General features: G+C 43.8%; 1 protein-coding gene across 2 annotated transcripts in view; it reads right to left on the bottom strand.

Moving 5' to 3' along the window:
* The window catches only part of SSBP2 (single stranded DNA binding protein 2), a 316146-nt gene that overhangs the window by 57944 nt on the left and 238458 nt on the right, over positions 1 to 19744 (bottom strand). For both annotated transcript variants that reach the window (XM_077462453.1, XM_077462454.1), the window contains exon 5: positions 18168 to 18257. In XM_077462453.1, the coding sequence (XP_077318579.1) occupies positions 18168 to 18257 (90 nt within the window). The remainder of the gene's footprint in view (positions 1 to 18167; positions 18258 to 19744) is intronic.

Genomic DNA, 19744 nt, shown 5'->3' with positions numbered 1-19744 from the left:
CTCCAATCACTATCCAAATTTTGCCTCCTTAATCCCATTTTCAAAATATACCCCTTCTTAAACAATTACAGCACTAAGTTGCGAATTCACTCATTTGTTATCTCTGGCTTCAACTATTGTAACTCCTTCCTCATTGGCCTACCTTTAGATAGGGTAGCCCTCATTTTAATTTATTATGACTGCTTGTTGCCAGACTCATCCACCTTACCAACTGTTTAAAGTCCACAGACCCCTCTTTGCCAAATCCCTTCACTGGCTTCCGATTGGCCAAATGATAGAATTCAAAATATTAATAATACACAAAGCCACCCACAACACTGCCACAAGCTGCTTCTAACTTCAGCTTGTTCAATTAAGTTTTGACAAAATAAAAGATGAAAGCTGATTGGTTTCTATGCAGAGCTGCACCAGACTGTCATGGTTATGCAATAGTTTGTTTGCTTAACTGTTTCCATGTGTTCATCTAGAGACCAGCCGACCCTCACCGGTCTGCTTTTGTAATCCATCCTCTGGCATGGCTCCACCCTAGCTCCTATCAGGGAGCTCTATATTAACCTGTGCACTGCAGGCCAACGCGGCTGATCAACCTTTGTGTGTTAGCTTCCTGTTACCTGCCGTGTGCTCTGCTGTTATTCTGTTACCGACTTTGGCGTGTCCTTGACCATCCCTGTTTGCCTGTGATCCTGACCTTTTGGCGTGTCCCTGCCTATTCCTGTCTGCTTGTGGCCCCGACCTTGGCTTTGTCCCTCACCATCGCTATCCTCCTGTTGCCTACTGTGGGTGTGAGCTGGGGGACCCTGGGGGTCGCGACCTGGAGCCAGTTGCAGCCAAGTCCATCCTCACCACTCAAGGCTCTGGTGAACACCTGCTGGCTCTTAGACTCCGCGCCCCAGGGAATCTTACGCTCTAACCCCGGTGGGATCCATCTTGGTGTTCTGGCGGCCCTGCCTTCCTATCACCTTGACCCCCGTCCGCAGCAGTCAGCCGTAGGGTCCACAACCTTGCAGTGCACTCCTAATCCCTACGGTGTGCATCTGTCACCTGGCCTCAAGGTGACCTGAAACAGACTTTGCACTCTCCAGTTTTAGTAAATTAACTCCAACCCCACAATCTCTCCCAATGAATTGAAATAGTCTTAGCATTATAGGTTAATGGTATGAAACAAAATAAAAAAACGCCTAAAAATCTAATAGCCACCAAAAAATTATGTTTGTCATTGGTGATGTCTAGAAGACTAAGTCCGCTGCCAGCTTCCTAGAGTTTTTGCCGTTTCTGCCCACCTTTCTGTGTTCCAATTTTTCATTTTGTATTTTCCTCAATGTGAAATCAATAACAAATCCAACTGTTAGAGTGGAAACCCATCATAACGTTAACAGCATTACACACCCAGATAAAAAAAAAGCAAGCATCCCTGAGAGATGTAGGATATTGCTGGGTTGTTTACCTCTTCAGTACCTACCAAAAACTGAAATATCACTTCTGGGTGGACTCATCCTTTAATAATATATGCACATATTTCTGCCATATTTGATAATTACCCAAGCATGCTGTATTTTATGCTAAGAAACACATCACAGATTGTGCTGCACTGTTTATCCCTATTAGTCTGGTCAGACAGACTGAAAACAGTACAGTAAGTACTCATTAAAAAATAAAACGAACTGCTTCTGCGAGGATCTACAAAAAGTGAAAAATCTGTTTTTAGTAGGTAGCAAGATTGCCACACATACAAAAAAACCTACAATAATATATTTAAAAAAAATCACCAGTTAGTGCAGAAAACTGTAACAAAAGACGGTTAAATGGATCTTAAATCAGAGCCAGACCTCAGATTAGGTATCATTTGGATGCTTCCTAGGTCTGAGCACAGCTCGGAAATAACTGTCATCAAATAAAGGAGTGTCAATCATGTCTGCAGCAGAAGATATGTTAATTGCTCTGTTCTCTGAATGGGCTCATAAAACACTCGTAACTGAAATTCCTGTCATGCTAAGCACAGGATTTAACAGTGACACCTAAATATTTAAGTACTAGTTATAATTTGGGCTGGGTGTCAAATTCATCTTTATAATGATATTGGAAGAACCGGAATAAAATGCACACAAGTAACTCCACGTGTGAAAACTTTCAATATGAACTAATTCAGCTCATTCTTGAACTCCAGTCACATAATATTAAACTTTATTAGAAGGAATATCTTCGGACCCCTAACACTGTCATTTTCACTCCCCTCTGGCACCCTCTCCAGCTGGTGGCGCTCTAGGCCATGTTTGCCTTTCCCCAAGATGGCTATAGCTGTCAAAATGGGCAATGCAGAAGTGATTTATGAATTGTCCACTGCTTCTTATGACAGGTTATTATTATTATTTCAGGTACTTGTATAGCTCTGTCAATTTACGCAGCGCTTTACATATATATTATACATTTACATCAGTCCCTACCCTCAAGTTCACTTTAACCTTCACTAACTACCTTCCTAAAAGGAAACATTTTCAATACATTTTGATTAAAGAAAAGAAGCACAGAAAGTACACTGGTCAAGGGTGGCTTGTTGATTTAAAGTACATCTAAAGCTGATAATCTTATGTTTAGTTTGGATAGAGTAAGTAATGGTTACGGAAAAGACACCAGCAACAAACCCAATTTGTTTCATTTTTGACCATCTCATAAAAGGATTCTCACTGGTTACTGTAGAGCTCCACTTCAGTTTAAAGACTTTCCTCCCAAAAAACGTTATTCTTGCCTTAAAGTGCCAACATATTATGGTTATTATGCTTTGCTGTATTCTAAATACTACCACCTCCAGACAGAAGGAGTACACAAAAATGACAAGAGGAGAATGGTGCCATCCTCTAACATGATTACAAACCAAGAGGCAGAGCAACGGCAGACAGAGAGGGTATAAGATACAGCTGTGGGCAGAGGTGATGAAGCTGGTGCTAACTGATTACGGAAGAGGAAGACAGGAAGGCAACTTTGAAGAAGTAAGATTTGAGGAACTGTTTAATCCCCCTGGCGGTATTCCCAAGTCTAGCTCGGGGTGAAAATTTAGTACCATTAGCAGTAACCCCGAGCCAGACTCGGGAACGCATCGCTGGATCCAGGAAGAGGTTACTTACCTTGTCCCATGGATCCAGTGATGTCCCCCCGCTGTACGAGCGAGCCGTCCTCCGCTCGATCTATCACATCGCCAGGTTCCATTCCCTGCGAGCGTTGTGACGCACAGGGACGGAGAACGGCGCCAAATTCAAAAAGTAAAACACACACATTACATAAAGTATAATGTAATTTTACAGATTACATTGCTGTATGTAATTATTTCACATCCCCTTTGTCCCTAGTGGTCTGCTCAGTGCTCTGCATGTAGTTTTATATTATAAAAACTGTTCTTTATGCCTGGAAACTGGAGATTGTCCATAGCAACCAAAAATACCCCTTTACATCAAAAATGGTTTTAGACCAGCTAGAAAACAGCGATAATAAATTAGAATCACTCGCAGTATTGAGCGATAGCGATTTGTGGGGAGATCCGTCATCAAATACTGAAAAGTAATGACAGTGACAATTCAGCAACTGAGCAAATTTCAGTGTTTTTGATTTGATTACATTATTGAATATTTTTTTATTATTGTTATATTATTATTTGGTATAATTATTTATAGTTATTTATTATATTATAATTTATGATTTAATTTTTCAAACTTTATCATACCCGGGATGTCTGCTAGACTCTTGTTTGGACAGATTTAAGTGAGTTATTCCTAAGAATTACAGGACTACAATATAAAACACCAAATTTTCATGCAAAATAATGGTACCGCTTTCAGCACCTAAAATCTGAAATAATCGTACCGCCAGGGAGGTTAAACATGTTCATAGTAATGGAAAAGATCAGTGAAAAATGTAGCGCTAAAAATATAAAACAATAAACATTGAACAATATATCAAGTATTGTGTGTAAATAATAAAAACTTTGTGATGAAAATTAATCTCAAATATAATGAATAGAAAACATAACATGTATACAATGAGTAGAAACACAGGTGAGAAAGATCCAAAGGTGAAACAATCCTATGGTAAACATATATGGAGTCTACCACGAAAAGTTGTTGCTCAGAAGTGGGGTACAAAGGCCTCAGCAGGCATGTAGATCACCAGGGATAGTGTGTCCTCCACTCGAGATAAGGGGTATACACTCTTACTGGAAATAGTGGACTCGATTGTCAGCGGCAACGAGTCATTCAAGCAAGAACAGCCCGATCAGCAGATTTCCAAAACGATCAGGGAATCCAAAGAGCTCCAAGAACAAATACAGGGAATTTTGCAGGTAACCATGAGACTGGAAAGCCAAAAACCAGTAGAAGGACCCAGGTGATGTCACCAGAAGGACTCTGGTGACATCACCAGGGTCCTTCTACTGGTTTTTGGCTTTCCAGTCTGGCTGCTTAACATCTGAGTTCCAGCCTCACGGTTACCTGCACAATTCCCTGGATTCGTTCTCAGAGCTCTTTGGATTCCCTGGATCATTTTGGAAATCTGATCGTGTTATCCTCGCTTGATTGACTCGTCGCTGACATTCGAGTCCACTATTTCTGGTAAGAGTGTATACCCCTTATCTTGGGTGGAGGACACACTATATCTGATCCTCTACATGCCTGCTGAGGCCTTTGTACCCCACTTCTGAGTAAAAACTTTTCGTGGTGGACTCCGTATATGTTTACAATAGGATTGTTTCACCTTTGGGACTTTCTCACCTGTGTTTCTACTCATTATAAACATGTTCTGTTTTATATTCATTATATTTGAGATTGATTTTTATCACAAAGTTTTTATTATTTACACACAATACTTGTTTATTGTTTTATATTTTAGTGCTACATTTTTCACATTGGATTTTTTTGTCACATTCTTATGTAGCAGCTGTTGATTTTTCTTCACTAATTGAGTTAGTGCAGTAATAGTAATGGAAAGTCTGGGAACTAGGGAGAATGAGGGTTCCCGGATAGAAATCATGCATAGTAGAGCTGCACAATTCTGGGAAAAATGAGAATCACAATTTTTTTGCTTAGAATAAAGATTACCATTCTCGTAGTGTAACGTCATCTTTCATACTATACAAAAAAAAATTAGGCTAACTTTACTGCTTTTAAAAAAAAAAAATCATTAAAGTGTATTTTTTCCACAAAAAATTGCATTTGAAAGACCGCTACGCAAATACAGTATGACATAAAATATTGCAACAACCACCATTTTATTCCCTATGGTCTCTGCCGAAAAAAAAAAAAAATATGATTTTTGGGGGTTCTAAATAATTTTCTAGCAAAAAATAAAGATTTTAACTTGAAACCAACAAGTGTCAGAAAAAAGGTGTAGTCTTTAAGTGGTTAAACGTTCATCATTTACAGACCAAAGTTCATTCCTTTGATCTAAAGAACAAAACCTTATAACGTTTATAGTTAGCTCAGCTGCTGAGGAATATTGTGAAACTTGGCAGATTGCCTTTTTTTTTTTTGACAGCTGCATAGAACTCTGCATAGAATCAGGAAAATGCTTTGTTAAGATCGCAAAGGGGAAAGAATAGCAATCTCAATTCTTAATGATGAATCCTGCAGTTCTAATGCATAGGATTGGTGTATAGGTGAAGAACATTAGAAATTCAAATTGGACAGATAGAAATTCCTATTTGCTTACAGTTACAGAGCTCTTTATGTGCTCAACCTTATGGCTATTGCTCTGTTCGCCCTAGAAGCTGAGTGAGTCTATACACAGATTTTTATATCCCACTTTTTAACTTGTCTGTTTATACAGTAATCTATTTAACCTCATTGTCTTAGTGGAGCTGAAGCATTCAACACATGGTCGTGATGCAAGTGTTTGTATGCTTCCTAATGATGCCTTTCTTTTTTTTTATCCGGTCTATTGGATACTATACTTAATAAAGAATTTGAAAAAAAAAAAGTTCCCTTTTCCTTTCTATGGAACACATTATGGTGGTACAGTGCAAGCACCTAGCAGGGCCAGCACATACCCTGGTGCAACATCAAATCCCAGGTCGCTTTAGGCTAACAGAAATAATTAAAAGTGAACTGAAATCTGCTGACTTGTACCTGAAATGTAAATGCAGAAAACCAATCCCTGTATACATGAGCCCTTAAAGGTTAAGTTCACTTTAAAAAAAAAAAAAAAGTGCATTTACAAAAAATAAAAGTGCATTTAGTTATTTTTTTGGAGCCTGTTGTGTCAGCAATCAGCAGATCGCGGGTGCCATAGAGGTCTCCTGCAGATTTGTCAGTGTATCTGTGTGCCTGTAAATCCCGTATAAGCAAGCAGATACACTGACAGGAAGAATCAATTAACTACCACAGTGCTCCATAGCGAGAACAATGGGAACTACAAGCTGACAGCTGTAAAGGATGTCGGGGCATGTAGTTTATTCACACACAGAGCTTTTAGAATGAGTTAAGTGGCCGTGTGGGCAAAGCCACATGGCCACCAGCACGCTGATTTAAAAAAGTGACAGCTAGTACAGAGAACTTCTCCCTGTACTGTTCTCATGGGGGGGGGGGGGGGGAGGGAAGGGCTGCAACAGCAGCATTGGGAACATGTTCTCCATGACTAAGCTCCGGAAAGTGGTGTGAAATGCGTTGGGGATTGGCCTGGTCGAAGTCCAGGCTGAGGTTTCCACTCCATTCAATGTAGCAGGACACCATAGATGTCTGAATCCAGGGCTCACCCTTACCTTCCGTGCAGCATTGGGAACATGTTACATGTTCTACCCTTAAAACTGTGAACTTATCATTTAAACATATGTTCACTACAGCATTGATATGTGCAAACTATGGGGGAGATCTACTAAAACTGGCAAGAATAAAATCTGGTGCAGCACTGCATGGCAACCAATCAGCTTCCAGCTGCAGCTTGTTCAATTAAGCTTTGACAAAAAAACAAAAACAAAAAAACAAAAAAAAACTGGAAGCTGATTGGTTTCTATGCAGGGCTGCCCTTTAGGTTGCACTCTCCAGTTTTGGTAAATCAACCCCTATAGGTGTTGCAGTCCACTAAAGTGGGGTTTTATGCATGTTGCAGTATGTTTTTTTTTTTTTACACAGCATGCACTGCCTGGAATGTGCATGCAACATCCTCATTCCCTTTCCAGCCTGACTTTCTTCCCTCTCCCCTGCTCCTTTATTTGTGGCTGTGTTTTTTTGCCTCATCACTCCCATTTCTTGGGTGACTATGTCTCTACAGGATCTCCTCCCATCTTTTGTATAACTGTCTCTGCAACCTCTCACCCCCCTATTTCTCTCCTGTGCGACTGTGTCTTTGCAGGGTCTCGCTTCCTGTGTCACGGTCTCTGCATCCTCGCATTCCTCTCCCCCTTTTTGTGTCACTTACTCTGCAGCCTCTTACCCCCCTCCGCTCTCCTGTCTCACTGTCTCTGCTGCCTCTCATCCCCTCCTCTCTCTGCTTTAACTGTCTCTGCAGCCTCTCACCCCCTCCTCTCTCCTGTGTCACTGCCTCTGCAGCCTCTCACCCCCCTCCGCTCCCCTGTGTCACTGTCTCTGCAGCCTCTCACCCCCTCCGCTCCCCTGTGTCACTGTCTCTGCTGCCTCTCACCTCCTCCTCCCTCCTGTGTCACTGTCTCTGCAGCCTCTCACCCCCCTTCGCTCCCCTGTGTCACTGTCTCTGCAGTCTCTCACCCCCTTTTCTCTCCCGTGTCACTGTCTATTCAGGCTCTCACCCCCCCTCCTCTCTCCTGTGTCACTGTCTCTACAGTCTCTCATCCCCCTCATCTGTCCTGTGTCACTGTCTCTGCAGTCTCTCACCCCCTCTTCTCTCCCGTGTGACTGTCTATTCAGGCTCTCACCCCCCTCCTCTCTCCTGTGTCACTGTCTCTGCTGCCTCTCACCTCCCTCCTCTCTCCTGTGTCACTGTCTCTGCTGCCTCTCACCTCCCTCCTCTCTCCTGTGTCACTGTTCCTGCAGCCTCTCACCCCCCTCCTCTCTCCTGTGTCACTGTCTCTGCAGTCTTTCACCCATCTACTCTTTCCTTTGTCATTGTCTCTGCAGCCTCTCACCCCTCTCCTCTCTCCTGTGTCACTGTCTCTGCAGCCTTTCACCCCCTTCCCCTCTCCTGTCTCTGCAGCCTCTCACACCCTCCTCTCTCCTGTTTAACTGTCTCTGCTGCCTCTCACCCCCCTCCTCTACCCTGTGCCATTGTCTCTGCAGCCCCTCACCACCATGCCCTCCCCTAGCCTGCGTCACTCTCTCTGCAGCCTCTCACCCCCTCTCTCCTGTGTCACTGTCTCTGCAGTCTTTCTCCCCTCTCCACTCTCCTGTGTCACTGTCTCTGCAGCCTCTCACCCCCCTCCTCTACCCTGTATCACTGTCTCTGCAGCCTCTTACCCTCTACCCTGTGTCACTGTCTCTGTAGCCTCTTACCCCCCTCCTCTCTCCTGTGTCACTGTCTCTGCAGTCTCTCACCCCCTCCTTTCTCCTGTGTCACTGTCTCTGCTGCCTCTCACACCCTCCTCTCTCCTGTGTCACTGCTCCTGCAGCCTCTCACTCCCCTCCACTCGCCTGGGTCACTGTCTCTGCAGCCTCTTATCCCCCTCATCTGTCCTGTGTCACTGTTCCTGCAGCCTCTCACCCCCCTCCTCTCTCCCGTGTCACTATCTCTGCAGTCTCCCACCCATCTCCTCTTTCCTTTGTCACTGTCTCTGCAGCCTTTTATCTCCTTCCTCTCTCCTGTGTCACTGTCTCTGCAGCCTACCATCTCCTTCCTTTCTCCTGTCTCTGCAGCCTCTGACACCCTCCTCTCTCCTGTATCACTGTCTTTGCTGCATCTCACTCCCCTCCTCTACCCTGTGTCACTGTCTCTGCAGCCCCTCACCACCCCGCCCTCCCATACCCTGTGTCACTTTCTCTGCAGCCTCTCAACCCCCACTTGACTGTGTCACTGTTTCTGGAGTCTTTCACACCCCTCCTCTCTCCCATGTCACTGTCTCTGCAGCCTCTCACCCCCCCCCCCCCCACCTATACCCTGTGTCACTGTCTCTGCAGCCTCTCACCCTCTACCCTGTGTCACTGTCTCTGCAGCCTCTCACCCCCCTCATCTCTCCTGTGTCACTGTCTCTGCAGTCTCTCATCCCCCTCCTCTCTCCTGTGTCACTGTTTCTGCAGTCTCTCATCCCCCTCCTCTCTCCTGTGTCACTGTCTCTGCAGCCTCTCACCCCTCCTCTCTTTTGCCTCTGCTACCTCTCACCCCCCTTCTCTACCCAGTGTCCCTGTCTCTGCAGCCTCTCATCCCCCCTCCTCTACCCTGTGTCACTCACCCCCTCCTCTCTCCTGTGTCTGTCTCTGCAGCCTCTCACCCACTCCTCTCTCCTGTGTCGCTGTCTCTGCAGCCTCTCACCCCCCTCCTCTCTTCTTTGCCACTGTCCCTGCAGCCTCTAACACCCCTGCTCTCTCCTGTGTCACTGTCTCTGCAGCCTCTCACACCCCTCCTCTCTCCTTTGTCTGTCTCTGCAGCCGCTCACCCACTTCTTTCTCCTGTTTCACTGTCTCTTCAGCCACTCACCCCCTCCTCTCTCCTGTGACACTGTTCCTGCAGCCTCTCACCCCTCCTCTCTCCTGTGTCACTGTCTCTGCAGCCTCTCACCCCCTCCTTTCTCCTGTGTCACTGTCTCTGCAGCCTCTCATCCCCTCCTCTATCCTGTCACGGTCTCTGCAGCCTCTCACCGCCCCATCCACTCTCCTGTGCCACTGTCTCTACAGACTCTCACCCCCTCCTCTCTCCTGTTCCACTGTCCCTGCAGCCTCTCACCCCCTCCTCTCTCCTGTGCCACTGTCTCTATAGACTCTCACACCCTCCTCTCTCCTGTGCCACTGTCTCTACAGACTATCACACCCTCCTCTCTCCTGTGCCACTGTTTCTGTAGCCTCTTATCTCCTCCTTTCTCCTATGTGACTGAGAGGTTGACTTTCTAAATGCAAATACACTTTTCACTTTGCAAGTAAAGGTGCACTCTACAAGGGAATTTTACTTGGAGCTTCATGAATGTGGTGAAGAATATCCAATCACAAGCAAGGAAAAAAAAACAAGCATTTTTGCTCGCACATGATTGCATGACAGAAGTAAGCAGAGCTTCATCTCATTCACTAAATTCTGGGGATATTTCCCTTGCAGAGTGCAACTGCACTTGCAAATTGAACAGTTTATTTGCCTTTAGCAAATCAATCCCTGAGTATCTGCAGCCTCTCACCCTCACCTCTCTTCTGTGTTGTGATGCTGCAGCATCCTACTCCTTCCCTCTCCTGTATTACTGATCTCTGAAATGTACAAGCAAATTTGAATGACTGGTCCTTGTGAAATGGGAAAAAAAAAAAAAAGATGAAAATTTTAAAATGCACAGATTGATTTTTATGACAATGTTGGCCTAAAAGCTGTGTCATATGAATGATTTTCCGTTTCATCGAAGTTACATTTTTAATCTCAGATCATTAAATTCTAAATACTGGCGGTCCCCGGGTTACAAACAAGATAGGGTCTGTAGGTTTGTTCTTAAGTTGGATCTGTTTGTAAGTCGGAACAGGTACATTTTTTAACTGTAGCTCCAGCCAAAAAACTTTTCTAAGCTTTTTGGATAGCATAGGGTATGTTTAATACCCCTGTAACGTTTGTTTTGCTGTCTGTGCCGACACCTTCAGTGGAGACACCTTTTTCCCATAATAACTCTTACAGGAGTGAATTTCCCTTCCTAGGGGTAGATTTCCTCTCACTTCCTGTTGTCTGCCTCCGTTTGTAAGTAGGAGTTGTTTGTAAGTCAGATGTTTGTAACTAGGGGACCGTCTGTACAAAGTATTTTACAAATCCTGCCCTTTTCGTCTTTTTTGTTGTAGACAACAATCCCTGTGTGCAACACTCATTTCCCTTCATTGGATTTTTACTGCATACCATCCTCTGCATATTTTCTCTGCTCATGCTAACAGACCTTTTACTCACTAGACAAAATGTGAGTATATTAAAGTGTTACTACTAGTGTCACTACCCTGCAGCTACTATATCTAGTCCCCCACAGTACACAGAACATGGTAATTCAATTATTTTAGTAAATATAAACTGCTAAATACCCTTTCTAAACTGCAGTATATGGCATTCTTGTGACTTCTATCAGTGTCTGGTTAAATCTTGTAGGGGCAGTTTTCATACGGCACTAGCTGTCCTATTAGAATGCAAGACCCCTGCCCCTCTGTCTGGACAGTGCTGATCACATGCGCTCTCACAAGAAAAAAACTCTAGCAATACACACCAAACTGAGCATGAGCAAACTGACTCCACTAGCCCTGTTTTATCCGGACATGTTTTGGGGGCAATGCAAGAAGGGGAGGATCTGTGCATACAAGATCAAACAGCCTTTTTACACAATGCAGAGAATTAACCCCTTAGGTTCCACAGAGAGTATAACTAGCACTAGCAATGCTATAATTAGCTTAAATATACAGACTGGTTCTACTGTTGTGAGTTTAGTAACACTTTAAGATATCATATTTTAAAGTAGGATTGTACAGACAGATAATGAAAAAAATGGCACGTGTACCAGAAGAATGAAGTAACTGCTCAGGTTTGTAAATTACAGAGTTTTAGTACAGGCCTACGAGCTGATTTCAATCTCCTATAATGAAGCTACTGCCACACAACCATTTTTTTGTGGTCAGATCCAGATGCTGTATATACCCCCTCCATGTTATGCATCTATAAATTGGAACCTGCCTAAAAAATGGAAACACATACTTATGCAATTGTAGAATTACACTATTCCTAAAAGTGTGCACGTTAACATCTCTTGCATGTATAGAAATTGCAGCAGCTCTCCCACGTGTCTCTTACAAGACAATTTGGCTAGGAAACGCTTTTAGCAGTTTAATGTCAACAATTCCACAAGATCTGTTTGAAGAACCACCAAGTATACAGAAGATGAAAGTCCTGAAATGTCTTTACTATGAAAATGGCAGGTGAGCTCCACTGCTGCTCACATGACCAGAATTCTAGGTATTGGTCACGTAATCCCTGTTAAAGGGAAGGGATCAGAGTTCAGATTCGCAGATCCTCCCCTAGAACAAAGATGATTGTGAGGGTGGCCATAAAGCAGTTCAATCACTGCAAGCACTACTCTTTAATAAATACACACAGTGCAGCTCAATGTAAAGCACACCTTAGAGTACATACTATCCAGGTCTTTCCACTACATACACGCTGGGATCACTGGTGTATCAACAACACTATTCTTATCTGCACAGACCTTAGGACCTGTGCACAATGAAGTGGCTGTGCCCATTACCACTTACATATGCCACGTAAAGTGGTTGTAAACCCCCTACATATACCCAACCTAAGTGACTAGCCTCAGGTGACACGCAGGTGAAATAAATCCTCCTATATAAGTTGTACCTATTTATCCTCAGCCCTCTCTCCTCTACATCCTACTAAAGCACACATTTTACACAGCATTTTTTAGCACCAGAAAGTGGGGGCAGAATCTCACATCACACACTACACAGCATAGAGCAGGAGTGTAATCTGAAACCCGAATTAAAGAAATGATCACAGACCTCATCTACAAAGTTTAATAGGAAACATACACAGCTGAGGCTGTCAATCACCTACTGTGTAGTGGAGGGGAAACTGGGCTATCTTTTGGGATTGTTTGGTATTGGCATAGACTCATGCAAAAAGAGGAATGACAGAGCAGACATAAATCCCACTAGGTGCATTGGATTAAGGCAGGTACACACTATAGAACAATGGTCTCCAAACTGCAGCCCTTTGCTTGCCTTCATCTGACCTTTGGGGCAGTGTTCCTCTTACTGATACAAGACACTATTTCTCCCACTGACACCAATGGGGCACTAATCCTCCCACTGATACCAACAGTAGAGTACTTTTCCTTCCACTAACACCAACAATGGGGTACTACTCATCCCACTACCAATGATAGGGCACCATTCTCCCCACTGACACCAATGGTGAGGCACTGTTCCTACCACTGACACCAATAATTGGGTGCTATTCCTCCCACTGACACTGATGGGGCACTAATACTTCCACTGACACCAAAGATGGGGTATGATTCTTCCCACTGACACCAACAATTGAGCATTATTCCTCCCCCTGAGACCAACAACGGGATACAATTCCCCCCACTACCAATGTTGGCACACTATTCCTATCACTGACACCAACAATTGGGTACTATATCTTCCACAGACACCAACCGATGGGGCACTAATCCTTCCACTGACACGAACGATGGGGTATGATTCTTTGCAATGATACAAACAATTGGGCACTAATCCTCCCACTGGGACCAACAATGGGGTACAATTCCCTCCACTACCAATGATGGTGCACTATTCCTATCACTGACACCAACAATTAGGTACCATTCCTTCCACTGACACCAACCGATTGGGCACTAATCCTCCCACTGACACCAATGATGGGGTATGATTCTTTCCAATGATACAAACAATTGGGCACTAAACCTCCCACTGACACCAAAGATGGGGTACGATTCTTCCCACCGACACCAGGACTGAGCATTATTTCTCCCACTGACACCAACAATGGGGTACTATTCCTCCTACTACCAATAATGGGGGCACTATTCCTCCCAAGGACACAAACAATTGAGTACTATTCTCCCACTGACACCAACGATGGGGCATTAATCCTCCCACTGATACCAACAATAGGGTACTATTCCTCCCACTGATACCAACAATGGGGTACTATTCCTCCCACTGACACCATCTGCTCCCTAAAGTCTGAAGGACAGTACACTGGCCCTTTGTATAGAAAGTTTGGAGACCGCTGATAAAGGCTATGTTATGATTAGATACTCTTGAGGAAGTCACGTGACCATGACGATACATGTGGAGTGGAGCCAGGTGACATTGCCGAAACCGGAAGTGATGCAGGAGCCTTCGAGGCCTGCTGTCAGTTTTAGGAGCTCAAAGTCTTGTACCATAACATAAATGAATAAATAATGTTTTAATTAAATACTGCACCATGGGGATACCTTTTCTTGCATGAGCAACTATAAGGAAAAAAAAAAAAGAAAGAAAAAAAAATTATATTATACTTTATTGGTTTTACACTAAAAGTTTTATGTGGAGGAAGTTATATACAGTGGATATAAAAAGTCTACACACCCCTGTTAAAATGTCTGTGATGTAAATAAATGAGACAAAAGATAAATAATTTCCGAGCTTTTTCCACCTTTAATGTGACCTATAAAATAGTACAACTCGGTTGAACAACAAACTGAAATATTTTAGGTGGAGCGAAGTAAAAATAAAAAAATAAAATAATATGGTTGCATAAATATGTACACCCTTACCCTAATACTTTGTTGAAGCACCTTTGATTTTATTACAGCACTCGATCCGTATGGCACAACTTGACTTGGCAATATTTGCCCACTCTTCTTTGCAAAAACACTCAAAGATGTGTCAGATCTGGAATCTCCTGTGCACAGCCCTCTTCAGATCACCCCACAGATTTTCAATCGTATTCAGGTCTGGGCTCTAGCTGGGCCATTCCAAAACTGTATTCTTCTTCTGGTGAAACCATTTCTTTGTTGATATGGATGTATGCTATGGGCCGTTGCCATGCTGAAAGATGACGTTCCTCTTCATGGTCAGCTTTCTAGCAGAAGCCTGAAGGTTTTGCGCCAAAATTGATTGGTATTTGTAACTGTTCATAATTCCCTCTACCTTGACTAAGGCCCCTTGTCATGAATCTGCAGTAATACTTTCATGCCCTGTCTGCTTACCTCTGGTCTGTGTATCAGCCTTAGGGCCTGCACTCTCACACCTGCATGGTTAAGTAATCTTCCCTCCATGTGGCTCCACCCTAGCCTCAACAAGAACCACTAATTAACACTGTGTTCTCCAAGCCTGTCTTGCCGAGCAATATTGTGTGTTTGGTTTCCTGTGTGCTTCTTGCCGTGTGCTCTACAACTGTTTCCGTTTACCAATCTTGGCTTGTTCTTTGACTATACCTGCCTGCTTTATACACTGAGCGTTGACATGTTCTATGTCTATCCTTGTCTGCTAGTTGCCCCGTTCTTTGGCTTTTCCCCTGACTATCCATTGTTGTCCTGGACTACTGCTTCCTCTCTATCCTACTGTGAGTGTGAGCTGGGTGACCCTGGGGTCTGCGACCTGGAGCCACTTGCAGCATAGTTCATCCTCATCACTAGAGGCTTTGGTAAACACCTGCTGTCTCTTAGGCTGCTTTCACACTGGGGCGGTATTCAGGCGTTACAGCGCTAAAAATAGCGCCTGTGTAGCGCCTGAAAAAAACCGCCCCCTTTCACTCCAGTGTGAAAGCCGGAGGGCTTTCACACTGGAGCATCTGTGCGCATCTTTGGAGCGGTGAAGGAGCGGTGTATTCACCGCTCCTACCCATTGAAATCAATGGGACAGCGCAGCAATACCGCTGGCATAGCGGCGCTGCAGCGGCGCTATGCGGGTGGTTTTAACCCTTTTTCGGCCGCTAGCGGGGGTAAAACCACCCTGCTAGCGCCCGCAGACCGCCGCTAAAACGACGGTAAAGCACCACCGACCCCCGCACCGCCCCAGTGTGAAAGGGGCATTAGACTCCTGAGGAATCTTATGCTCTAGCTCCCAGTGGGATCTGTGTTGGTGCTCCGGTGGACCTGCCTTCCTAACTCACCCAGAGTTCCATCTGCAGCAGTCAGCCGTAGGGTCCACTACCTTAGCGGTGTACTCCTACAACAGTGTGCATCTGTCAAGTTTTCTCAGGTGACACGACACCCCTGTTCCAGCTGAAGAAAAACAGCCCCAAAGCATGATGCTGCCATCACCATGCTTCACGGTGGGTATGGTGTTCTTTTGGTGATGTGCAGTGATGTTTTTGCACCAAACATATCTTTTAGAATTATGGCCAAAAAGTGCAATCTTGGTTTCATCAGACCAAAACACATTTTCCCACATGCTTTTGGGAGACTTTAGATGTGTTTTTGCACAATTTAGCCGGGCTTGGATGTTTTTCTTCATAAGAAAAGGCTTCTTTCTTGCCACTCTACCCCATAGCCCAGACCTATAAAGAATACGGGAGATTGTTGTCACATGTACCACACAGCAAGTACTTGCCAGCTTAATTATTCCTGCAGCTCCTTTAATGTTGCTGTAGGCCTCTTGGCAGCCTCCCTGACCAGTTTTCTTCTCGTCTTTTCATCAATTGTGGAGGGGCGTCCAGTTCTTGGTAATGTCACTGTTGTGCCATATTTTCTCCTCTTGATGATGACTGGTATATCTAACGCCTTGGAAATTCCTTTGTACCCTTCTCCTAAGTGCCGGTTCACACAGGGGCGACTCAGATCCGACTTCAAGTCGCCCCAAGTCACCTCAGGTCGCACAACATGTAGAAATCAATGTAAGTGAATGAGAGCTGTCTGCACACTACTGAAGTCGCTCCGACTTCAGAAAAGGTTCCTGTACTACTTCAATCCGACTTGTAGGTGACTGGTACGCATTGATTTCAATGGAGGTTGCCTCCAAGTCGGATCTCCGTCTATACAGAGGCGACTCTCAGAATTATCAGCTCTCAAAAGGAGTTCCCCCTGAGAGCTCATTCTCTGATTGGCCACGGCAAGTCGCCTGACCTGGGGCGACTTAAAGTAGTGTTTTAAGTCACGTCCAAGTCACGTCAAGTCACGTCACGTCACGTCACGTCACGTCAAGTCACGTCAAGTCACGTCAAGTCACGTCCAAGTTGCCTCCAAAAGTCGTGTTGCCCCTGTGTGAACCGAGCCTAACTGATACATTTTAACAATGAGATCCCTCTGGTGCTTTGGAAGCTCTCTGTGTACCATGGCTTTTGCTGTAGGATGCAACTAAGAAAATGTCAGGAAAGATCTACTAGAACAGCTGAACTTTATTTGGGGTTAATCAGAGGCACTTTCAAAGACAGCAGGTGTGTACGGACTCCTATTTAACATGAGTTTGAAAGTGATTGCTTAATTCTGAACACAGCTACATCCCCAGTTATAAGAGGGGGTGCACACTTATACAACCACATTATTTTCGATTTTTATTTCTACTCCCACATTAAAGTTAAATTAACTTTTAAATTAAAAGTAGAAAAAGTAAAATAAAAACAAAAAAGGGGCGTGTCAATGTTTTATATCCATTGTATGCAAAAGCACTTTAATGATATTGCATGCAAGTCAAGGTATAAAGCTTATATGTTGATGGTTTAAAACATACAGCACATAAGTCAAGGTGAGCGCATAGTTTGGAAGGTGGTTGGGAATCACTGAAGCACCGGCACTTTTTATTTGGCTCCTATTGCTGGTGAGCCACTTAATGCAAGCATTAACACCTGTCATTTGGATCACATTGTTGAGAACCACTAAATGAACTGCACGTTATGGCTTTAACAGTTTAAGGACTGCACTTTATTCGTTTTGCACTGAAAATGTTGTTTGGCGGAAGGTATACATGGAAAAGCACTTTAATGATATTTTATGCAAGTCATGATATAAAGTTTATATGTTGGTGGTTTAATACATGTAGCACAGAGGGTATAGCCGCAGCAACATTTGCACTTTTTATAGAAGGATATACTGTGTACATTTTTCATATATAACCACTTTATTCCAGGTTGTGCACAATCAATGTTGGGCATCTACAGCAGCAGGCACTGAGATACATCTTCAGTGAGTTATTTGTCGGGAGTAAAGACCATAACTAACACAGACTTACATAAGTCCTGATTAGCTAGCTCCATGCAGGTCAGAACACCTAAGGAAATGTACATACATCCAAAGCGGTAGCATAACATTAGCCATTGTCAGAATATAATCTCACTTGAAATGTTTGACCTAATTTTATGCCATTATTATGGTTGGCTTCTATCATAAGTAAGAAACATGCCGTCCTTCTGAAATTTAAACTTGAATGGATCAGATGTCAAGCTGAGTGCCATACAGGAATTCTATAACCGATGAAAATAATATATCAAAAATATATAGAATTTACAGAAATGTAACAATACAAAGCACAGCAAACGGCTGATAGCTGACGTGATATTTTCAGTTCACATTCTGTATGTGTTGATGTTTAGTCTGTGCATACCTGAAAGAATCCAGGAGGAACCGGGCCCACTGGCATTCCATCCCCTGGGGGCATATTTCCTAGTACGGGACTGGGCGCAGCCGCAGCACTCTGTAAGAAAAGCAAAACGCTGCTATTAGTCGGGTTTATCCACAGACCTGTCACTCGCGGTTAGTTTACCAAAACAATTCAGTATAAAATGCAGGCAGCAACATCTTCATCTATACTCTGGTGCACTAAGAAAATGAATGACAGATACATCAAGACAAGGTTAATTGGCTTCCACCCAAATGTATGCATTTGTACGGATGACCAACCGTGGTAGGGACACTACACCGAGAGCTCCTTTGGGGGAAGCAATGAATAGCTGTATTTATTTATTACTTATATAGTGCTGTCAATTTACGCAGTGTTTCACCTATATATTGTACATTCACATAAGTTCCTGCCCTCAAGGAGCTTACAATCGAAGGTCCCTAAAGCGTAGTACACACAACCAGAAAATTGTATGAAAAATACAGCTTTTGAAGCGATTGTGTGATAACCTGATCTTTGGTACAAAGCTGGAGCCGATCACGACAGTTCATCCAAAATTATCAGACCGGACAAACGCAAAAAATGTTCTCGTACGATACCAGATCGTAGGATTTTTGTTTTAAGCAGTACAGTTTTCGTCTGAAAATACAATACAATATATGACATCACTTCCAAATTTTTATTCTGTCGTACGAGAATTTTTTTTTAACTTTAGTAACCTCTCCATTTTCAATATGGAGACTAGCATGCAAAAAAAAAAAAAAGACACAGACGATCATTCATCTGATATTCTCATGGTGTGTGCCAGGCTTTACTCACATTCGCACAATAGGGTTAATTTAGGCAGGGGCCTATGGCTCAGCTGCCCTCAGTTCCTCCTTTGAAAGTAGGTGGTGAAGGGAGTGGAGCTATAGCTGAGGACAGTGCTGGAGCAGTGACATGGAGCCAGGTAGTTGTTTATGGATTTATGGGATCTGTTCTGTCAGAAGTTTTCTGTTTCTGTCTATCCAATGTAAAAATAAAAAGTGTCACTTTTATTCCTATTACAAGGAATGTAAACAGATTGTAATAGAAAATAAGCATCACAGGACCTCTTAATAATGAGATCTGGGGTCAAAAATACCTCAGATCTCATATTTACACTTGAATGCAATAAATAAATAAATAAATAAATAAATGCCCCTTTAAGAGCTATGGGCAGAAGTGACGTTTTGACGTTGCTGCTGCCCTGCAATGTTATGGAGATGGGTGGGGGCCACCTTCCCCTCACTCGTCTCCATACCAAGGAAGGAGAAACATCCGATCCCCTCCGCCAATGGCTCTGGTAAGCGGTGGAGACCACCAGAACGCGGTAGTAGGGGGGGCCCCTCTCCTGCCACTGATAAAAGTGATCTTGCGGTGAATCTGCCGCAAAGACCACTCTTATCGGCAACCAGACCGCCAGCTGAAGAAGAGGATACTGGGTTTATTGCAGCTAGCTGCTGCCATAACAACAATATCCCCCTTCAAAGTAAGGACGTATATCGCTGTGCGGTGGTCTGGAAGTGGTTAAAATACACTTA

This window comes from Lithobates pipiens, unplaced genomic scaffold (assembly GCF_037356315.1).
Source record: "Lithobates pipiens isolate NorthernLeopardFrog02 unplaced genomic scaffold, aLitPip1_a1.2 Scaffold_3, whole genome shotgun sequence".
In the NCBI taxonomy this organism is placed as follows: domain Eukaryota; kingdom Metazoa; phylum Chordata; class Amphibia; order Anura; family Ranidae; genus Lithobates; species Lithobates pipiens.
The sequence above is the reverse complement of the archived record's forward strand: the minus strand, read 5'-3'. Positions and strand labels throughout refer to the sequence as shown.